Source organism: Poromitra crassiceps (assembly GCF_964638095.1).
Source record: "Poromitra crassiceps genome assembly, chromosome: 3".
NCBI lineage: Eukaryota > Metazoa > Chordata > Actinopteri > Beryciformes > Melamphaidae > Poromitra > Poromitra crassiceps.
This window is the reverse complement of record NC_139625.1, coordinates 51,292,203-51,300,788: the sequence shown is the minus strand read 5'-3', so window position 1 is coordinate 51,300,788 and position 8,586 is coordinate 51,292,203. Positions and strand designations below refer to the sequence as shown.

The following is an 8,586-nucleotide window of genomic DNA, read 5'->3' as shown; positions in this document are numbered from 1 at the left end:
CTCAGCTGGATCTCTACAGTTGTACCCTCCCCTTCCCTGTCTGTCCCCCTATCAACTACATGTGTCTGTGCATCTTTGCCTGGAGATCACAAGAACATTCTCAGGCCTTACGACAGACCTCAGTGGTACGTTATGGATCCATGGATGGTGGATGGGAGGTGGACTCATTTTTATGGCTGTCACTACAACTCTATGAAATGTCAGTTAATGTTGTTTATTGTACATTTTATGGATAAAGGAGACATAATACATAATCCACAACGTAATAAACAAATGTGAACGATAACAAGTTAGATCTCTAGCCAGCAATAGATGTCTAATGTCCCGATTGTCACATACATTTTTTGTTTCTTAATTTGGATAGTGTTGAGACAGACTGTACCCATGTTCCTCCTAATACATAACATCAACATTATGGACAATTGATTGGACATTTAAAAAAAGCATCTCTAATGAGAAGAAGTTCCCTGATCCAGATGTCTCTCTACTGCATAGGCTTATGTGAAATGTTATTCAGTTTATTTTAAATAATTAAGTTGTGACTTCACACAAACATCTCTTTGACCGAAAGGAACTCAAATCTGTGACTTCATCAGTGACACGTTTTGGATCTGCTCCATTAGCAATAAAGAGGAGACTGACAACGTGGACACAGTTACCAGTGTAATAAGGATATAAGGGGATAAGGATACATGCCCTGGTTCATAACTGTTTGCAGTGTAACATAAAGCTCATTTGGGTGTACAGTAAAACCTCAAACAATAATTTTATGAGACCATAAAATATCCTGCCTGTCATACTGTCAGTGTTGCAGCTCCAGAATTTGTCATGAGAGTTTAAAGTCTTCATTCTTGGATTTATAGCTTTTAGAGAGTTCATGTTGACATATATTGACTCACTAAACTGTCCATGTGAATAACAGTGAGAGTTACTCTCACTTCGACAGCCTCAAGTGGCTAAGAGTAGAGGAGAGAGTAACACAAATCAAACTCGGCATGGTCCACAGGATAGTCAACAATGCTGTCCCAAAATATCTCAGAAATTACTTCACCAAGGTCAGTGACGTACATGGGCACAGCACTAGAGGGAGCCCCACAGATTTGGTCCCAGTAAAATGTAAAAGATGCATCGGCCAAAACTCTTTTCTTTATTCAGCGGCAGTAGCCTGGAACAGTCTCTCAGCTGAGATTAAGACAATCAGCCCCTATCCCTCCTTCAAAGGTAAAGTCAAGAACTGGATCAGGAGAAACAGAACCTGGATTTAATGTGTTGTGTTATATTGTGGTATTATATTATTATATTATATATTATATTATATCTATATTATTATATAGTATGTAATATTGTATGGTAATGATATGTAATGCTATAGTATATTATAATATATTGTCCAGTATAGGTACATGTAGGCTGGATTTGATGGTAGCCAAGGTGTCTGAGGTGGGGGGCGACCTGTTGTCGGCCAGCCAGTAACTGAGCCGGTGTTTCACTCGACCCTGTATTTTATTAGATCTTATTTTATTTTATTTATTTTACTTGATTATATTTTAATGTATGTTTTTATTAGGATTTGATGGGTTTACTTTTAATAGCACAAATTGTCTTTTATTTTATTTTATGCTTATTTTTAGTGGTTATTCACTGTGCCCCACTTTCCCATATCATTCTCCCCCCTGCGTGGCAGGCACACCCACGCGTTACCCTCAGACTCTGACAAGTGCTTGTGGCACTCACACTGTTATACACTTACACACATCCAGACATACACACAACAGTACACATTTTATAACAGTCATCATGAGGACCGCAATGGAAATAAGCTGTTAGCTTTATTGTGTTTTTATCCTTTTGATAATGGTGGGCCTGTGTATGTATATATGTATATTGTATATACTGTGTATTCATTATCAACAAAGAACTCAATCAATCAATCAAAAAAGTTTTCCCTTTAAACACTATGATAATATGAGTTTAGGCCTTTACTAAATGCACATTTATAAGACACGTACTACCTCTGATGGTAAATGTAACTATTTCCTGATGTCTATTACTAGTGTTCCATAATTAGAATTGTCACACCATATAACAACCAGCAATAAAAAAAAAACAATTACATGGAATTCTGCAGTAATGTAATGTAGAATTGCACTATACTAGTACTGCCCTGGCTCAGTACCTGTGTTCTGCTCATGTGCAGCAAGGAACCTGCAATAACTTTTCAAGATGATTTGATGAGATACGATTATGATTAGATTGTGAAGCTTTATGACCTTGTCCTGAGATGGGCTTTGCAGATAGCCTGACCCTTGGAATCATGGAAAAATGAAATAACGTGCTTTCTTAAGGAGCTATAAGGACCAACCAATAGGCTACTACATTAGAGTTAGTTAGAGTTAGACCAAGCACCACAGTGGGAAGAGCTTTGTTGTCCTCTGGGTAGCAGATATTTGTATAGGATGCTGTAGGCCTACTTCTGTTGTGCTCAAAATTAATTGAAAAAGATACAAGAATTGGAAATGGAATAAATGGGGATCATTCAAAGGTGATAGGGGAGGGAACTCAGGGCAGGCTACGTTCACAATAACCTTTCAGAGATGAAAGATAAGATAGGTTGGGTTCAAAGTTCAAAGCAATTTCTCCTACAGCCAGAATAACCTTAGTTTTTCTTAAAGAAAGAAAGAAAGAAAGAAAGAAAGAAAGAAAGAAAGAAAGAAAGAAAGAAAGAAAGAAAGAAAGAAAGAAAGAAAGAAAAAGAAAGATCGGATAGGCCTTCTAACGTTAGCTGCATTTGGTTACTAACCTCATGAGGCCACCACAGCCTACGTATTCACAGCATTCCCCTTATGTCGCATCCTACCAATGGTGCTTATCATACAGCTCATTGGCTGTGGTTATGTTGAAGTGTAGAACACTGTAGTAAAACATCTTGTTTCTTCACCCATCACAGTAAATCGCGGTGTGTTTTCTTCTCTCTGCTGCCGCCGTCTGGACTGCTGAAGCTGCTGGTCATAGCTCAGTCAGTGGACCAATGCAGCAGCTACGTCATAACCGGATGTTGATACTGGCTGTGAGCACAGCATCGCGAGCGCAGACAGGAACAGGCGAACAGCTGAAAAAGAACAACAAAGCCACAACGTCGACGACGACCACCGTGAAACAACAGCTGTGCAACTAAAATATACATACCGTACTCTATCGGTGACATCATCGCTGGTGGGAACATTTGTTTCCATAAAACCAAATTCGAAAAGGTAGGAAACCGTTATTTGTTACTAAGCAGTGTTGTTGTCTCCCTGCTTCCTACCTTTAACCCTGTTAGCTGAACGGCTAAATGTCGTTAGCTCGTTCTGTCTGGCTGACTACGGAATAACTCCGCTAAAATGTCCAGAACCATAGCAAAACCGAGCAAGTGGGTTACACTAGGCAAAGTATCCAGCTTCCCACGACGGGATAGAATGATATTGGCTTTTTATACTGAAATTGCTGATCACTCTGTTCAAAGCTCAGCTGCCAGCTACTGTCAGCAATTCACATGAGAAGCCAAAACAGACTTTGCAGTTAGAAGAATAAGAGGAATGTTCAACTTGTAACTTAGCTACTACACTGTCACTGCCCCTGTTAATGCCTGTTATATTGTCCCTGCCCCCAGGCCAAGATAAATTGGGGGTGTCCTTTGCATTTCTAATTTCTTAGTTGACTCCCAGAGAAGCTTATTGAACGATGGGGCGTATCTTCTTGGACCACATTGGTGGAACACGCCTCTTCTCCTGTGCCAACTGTGACACCATCCTTACTAATCGGTCTGAGCTCATCTCCACGCGCTTCACAGGAGCCACTGGCAGAGCCTTTCTCTTCAACAAGGTACATGGCATTAGCCAAGCAGATGTGTGACATTTACTCAAAAAAAAACATATTGTAATGAAACCCTCCAAAACCAGGTACATTCAACACCTAGTTTTTCCTGCTTCAAAAATGTTGTGTCTCAATCCAATAGGTGGTGAACCTCCAGTATAGTGAGGTGCAGGACAGGGTGATGCTTACTGGCAGGCACATGGTGAGGGACGTCAGCTGCAAGAACTGCAACAGCAAGCTGGGCTGGATCTATGAGTTTGCCACAGAGGACAGTCAGCGATACAAGGAGGGCCGCGTCATCCTGGAGAGGGCGCTGGTCAGGGAGAGCGAGGGCTTTGAAGAGCACGTCCCCTCGGACAACTCGTGAGCCCACCCTTGGATTAACTTGTGGAAAACACGCTCCCATGTCCTCCTTTCCCTCCCGTTGCCCCCTTGTGTCTACGCTGCGTACTACCATCTGCAGACTTAGTGGTCAGTGAAGTTCTGACTTCAACTCTACAAAAAAAAAAAACCCACACCAAATATCTGGCCTTTGACCTCTCCTGATTGGAAGATTGATTGGCTGGATCTGGATAGGCTTCCCCAAAAATACCTCTCGAAGTATCTGTCACAGCGCGCCGCACTCCCAAAACAGCTGGGGATATTAGGGAGTTTTAACTTCACTTGCTAAAGTGTCCGTGCACGCTCACACAAAACATTCAGCACCGCTGCACAAGGCATACGCGACACACCCTTTCACCTGTAGGCTAGCAGACATGGTCAACCACATACAACATTGGATCACCCTTTCTTTCGATATGAGGTGCTAGAGCTAAAATAGAACGCTTGTAGACATCGGCAAACCAACTAAACCACTCTACAGAACACCGTTAGCTTGAATAAACCCATGTGATGTTGTCCAATACACGCGGTTTTCGTTGGGCTTGTCCTTCTGTATTGTGAACTTTGTCCCAATGTGAGCATTTGTCATTGGTGAGCATTGATTTTTTATGACCATGATAGCTGTTATTTCCAAATCAGTTACCATTTTCTTGCTTACTTGGTAATGTATAATGGGATATGTGATATTGTTTAAACCCACATTCTCTTCCACATGCTACTGTATGGAATACACAAATTCCAGTCAAATCAGACAAGCATTAATTATTGTATTTGAACTAGGGATGGGCATTTTAAGTAATTTCAATATTCAAGTACTCTCATCTCTCATCTAAAGTACTCGTTCATTAACATAATTCATAATAGCAACCTTTTTTGCATAATAATATGGGTGTGCCGTGTCCGAGGGTAAACAAGCAGAACCAAAGTTTGGCTATGTTAAGCTATCGTAGGCCTGTAAGCATATCTATTACTATGGTAATGATAGAGCAGGGGCAATCTGGTGTGTAGGGGCTGTTAACACATAGGCCTGCATTATGGAGAAGCGTGTGTATGTCTCATTTGCATGGGGGATTTCCCCCTGCGTTGTTAAAGTGAGAGTACTCAAATGGTAGAAAGGTTACTCGTATAGTAACGTATGAACGAGTACTCGAGTACTCATGCCCATCCCTCATTTGAACATGGTAGGGGATTTATTTAGATATGCTTACTATGATCTGTGTTTATTTAGATTAGTGTGGAAGTGATCTCCTGTCAGGAGACTCCTGTACAACATGGACATCCCACAATTTTATTCAATTCTCCATCTGTTTGCATAGATGCTATGCTTGTGTGCGTGTGCAGTGTGGGGTGCAACATGTCACTTAGTTTGGTGACTTATCACGATGAGCCGTGTGTCTATAAGGAGGAATATGTTTCAGGCCAAATGCAGATGTAGTCCTACTCATTCTCTGGCTGCCTAGTAGGCAGTGTGCCTACTGGCTTAAGGCACATCATCTTAAGATGGACTGTTTCTTCTAACACAAAGCTAGCCAGCTGCAATCAATGGAGTATTACGCTGTCTCCTCTTCTGACTAGGTCAGAGTCTCTGTCCCATATTTTCACTGTCCTGTCCTGCCAATATTTCATTCACGTCAAATTTCAAACATAGGCAAAAACCTGTCGATTATCACATGACACCCAGGCATTTTGGTGTGTATTTTTTGGCTGGGCTGTTGGCTTTGCGTCATTCATGGCGTTCATTGGGTTTAACACATTAAGTTTAACATTTTGAAGTGCGAATGCCTGGGGTGTGGCCAGAACGGGCCAAAGTCTAGTCTTGTTCATAGTTTGGGTTACTTTTACAAGGTCATGAAACATATTCTATAATAAGCAAGACGGTGTAGGTTGTCAGTTCCACAAAAAAAGCTAAATTAGAGATACAAGGCTTCTTTAGGAAACTGAATATTTTCTCATAATACCCGTCGGTGTGCAGTCGATGGAAATGACAGAATATCATAATTTTATTGTTCAATGTTATAATTTTATTGATAGGCTAATTGTTATTATTGCATTACTTTTTGTAGGATTATTATTTTATCGAGTGATTTGTTTATCTTATTCTATATATTTTTCTTGATAATGTTTAAAAACAAAAAAAGCAAGTGTTTTTCCTTTGTTGTGATTTCTGAATAAAGATAGTCTTGCTGAGTATATATATATTTTTGTCGTTTGTGTTGCCTCTTTAGTCTTGTTTGTGTTTTTGTAGATTAGAACATGTTTTATAGATTAGACTAGAGCAGTGATCCTCACTATTTCTTCGATCAATAGGAGAGCCACTTTTACCGCAAAACACCAAAAGCCACCCCAACCAAGCACATCTGCCTACCATTTTTTTGTTTTATTGTTTTCCACACACACACACACACACATACAGTATATATACCAGTTTCCCCTAGAAAATCTTTCAGGCCTGGAGGGATTTCGAGAGTTTTAGCTAACCTGTTCACATCTATGTTCGCAATGGCATCCCAAGTATCATCATACTATTATGGGATGCGATGTGAACAGTTGTATTATGGGATGTGCGTTTCCCAGGCAACGACACACATTGACACGTTTTGGAACAGCGCTGCACGCTGGCACAATACTCCTAAAAGCAAAATGCTTATTGTTTTCAGTGATTTGGCACCTTCTATTACTGTCAACACCAGTATTGTTGTATTGTAATAATATGCCATAAAGGTTTATTGAAATTTTGGGGAGAGCAGGGGGGGAAAAAATCTGAAAAAAAAAAAAAAAAAATTTTTTTGCAATTTCTTAGAGCCGCCAACTAAAGCTTCGAGAGCCGCCAGCATCTCGCGAGCCGCGCAATGAGGAACTAGGGACTAGAGCATGATAGTGGGTATATGTTCGATGGATTTGTCTGTTTTGTTCATTGCTAATAGTGTTTCAACTCTAGTCAGGGCCAAGTGCTAAGTTTCACTCCTCCAGGCTGAGCAGAGGACAGTCGTTTAATTTTGACATCAGGCTATAATCAGTGTCATGTACTAGTGCCAACATGTCTGTCTTCCTCTCTCCAGAAATAATTAAACGTCAAAAAGAAGAAGTATGCTATGCATCTTGCACAATTTGAGAGCAGATCACACTATTAATTTCATTTAGTTCCCCACTTTTGGTCTGCACATCAGTTCTGAGTGCAAGTGGATTCATAAACTCTGTTTGGTCTGCACATCAGATCTGAGCGCAAGTGGATTCATAAACTCTGTGTTTGAATATTGACATGGAAGCTGATGAAGCAGAATCACTGCCTGCTTGATAAGAAAATGTTGATTATTAGCCCTGTAGTCAAAGCCTTGGTCCTCTAGGTGGCGACAGAATACGTATGAAATGAGGACGAGCTCTGAGGACGTTTTCCCTGGGAAGCATGATGCTGCTGAGCCTCGTTAGACTGCTTGACATGGTCTGCAGGGCTTCACTGCAGTCTGCGGATCCATGTCAGGGATGTTATTCTCAGCAGCTGAGGGAAGGGATGAACTCAACTTAATCGGCTGCAGTTAAGAGAAAAGCCAAGTAGCTGTGACAGGAGAAAAAGTGATTACACATAAGCTACAATTACCATTTTATTCCAACCTCTTCAGTATTACCTGCAAATTGCCCATTATGAAGAGGTTTGATAGCATGTGCATTTGGTGTAATAATAGGCAGTGACTGATGACACAGTCCTAATCCACCCACTGATATTGCAGTGTGCCAGCATAGAGTTATTTATAGCTCTGATCCTGTTGGAAGGCTTCTTTGTTGGTGTGTCAGACAGTGTGTGTGTGTGTGTGTGTGCGCGCGTGCGTGTGTGTGTGTGTCACAGTGGTGGAATCAACAACAGGTCTGCGTTGCTGCAGTCCTGGAGGTGCCCATGACAGCCCATAATTAAGGTTGTTGAGCAAAACAAACTTAAATCCATTTCTATTTATATGTCCATTACTCTTGCTTGTTTTCCTTCAGGGGAAGGTGATTTATTCTTATGCCAGTATCTAGTGGCATATAAATTACATGACCAGATATAACGGGGCTAAATGAAGCTCCATCTCCAGAGATCACACAATCCTGCGTTTTTAATTCATAGGGTCTTTGACTTTGTCCCTGCATCACCTCAGCATTGAGCCATAGTGCCATCTGGCCCGATAGGGTTAATTGCACTGCCCCCTTGTTCATCCTATTAGTCTGGTGCAGTAGGATAGATATGGCACAAATCTAGATGTGACAAAGTCTGTGCTGGTGTGTGTGTTTGTAGTGACAGCTCATTTACACGAGCCCTCCAGAAACTCGCACATGGCTCTTGGGGAGGACCAGAGGCATTGAGGTTTCCTGAGGGCGCTA

At 41.2% G+C, this 8,586-nt stretch overlaps 1 protein-coding gene across 2 annotated transcripts; it reads left to right on the top strand.

The window, feature by feature from the left end:
* The first annotated feature begins 3,106 nt into the window (after positions 1-3,106).
* Positions 3,107-6,417, top strand: LOC310773777 (protein yippee-like 5). 2 transcript variants are annotated; one of them, XM_083633727.1, is made up of 3 exons: positions 3,107-3,251; positions 3,694-3,861; positions 3,995-6,417. In XM_083633727.1, exons 2-3 carry the CDS (start codon positions 3,721-3,723, stop codon positions 4,217-4,219), a joined length of 366 nt encoding a protein of 121 aa, XP_083489853.1. In that variant the 5' UTR covers positions 3,107-3,251; positions 3,694-3,720; the 3' UTR covers positions 4,220-6,417. The 2 variants fall into 2 exon arrangements, with proteins under 2 accessions (XP_083489853.1, XP_083489854.1); XM_083633728.1 differs by having other exon boundaries at positions 3,650-3,861.
* The last annotated feature ends 2,169 nt before the right edge of the window (positions 6,418-8,586 follow it).

Bases quoted from the DNA above. Each gene is read 5' to 3' on its own strand.
- LOC310773777 (XM_083633727.1), top strand. From the start codon at position 3,721: ATGGGGCGTATCTTCTTGGACCACATTGGTGGAACACGCCTCTTCTCC. The intron at 3,862-3,994 runs GTACATGGCATT...TCAATCCAATAG, and splicing joins GAGCCTTTCTCTTCAACAAG to GTGGTGAACCTCCAGTATAG.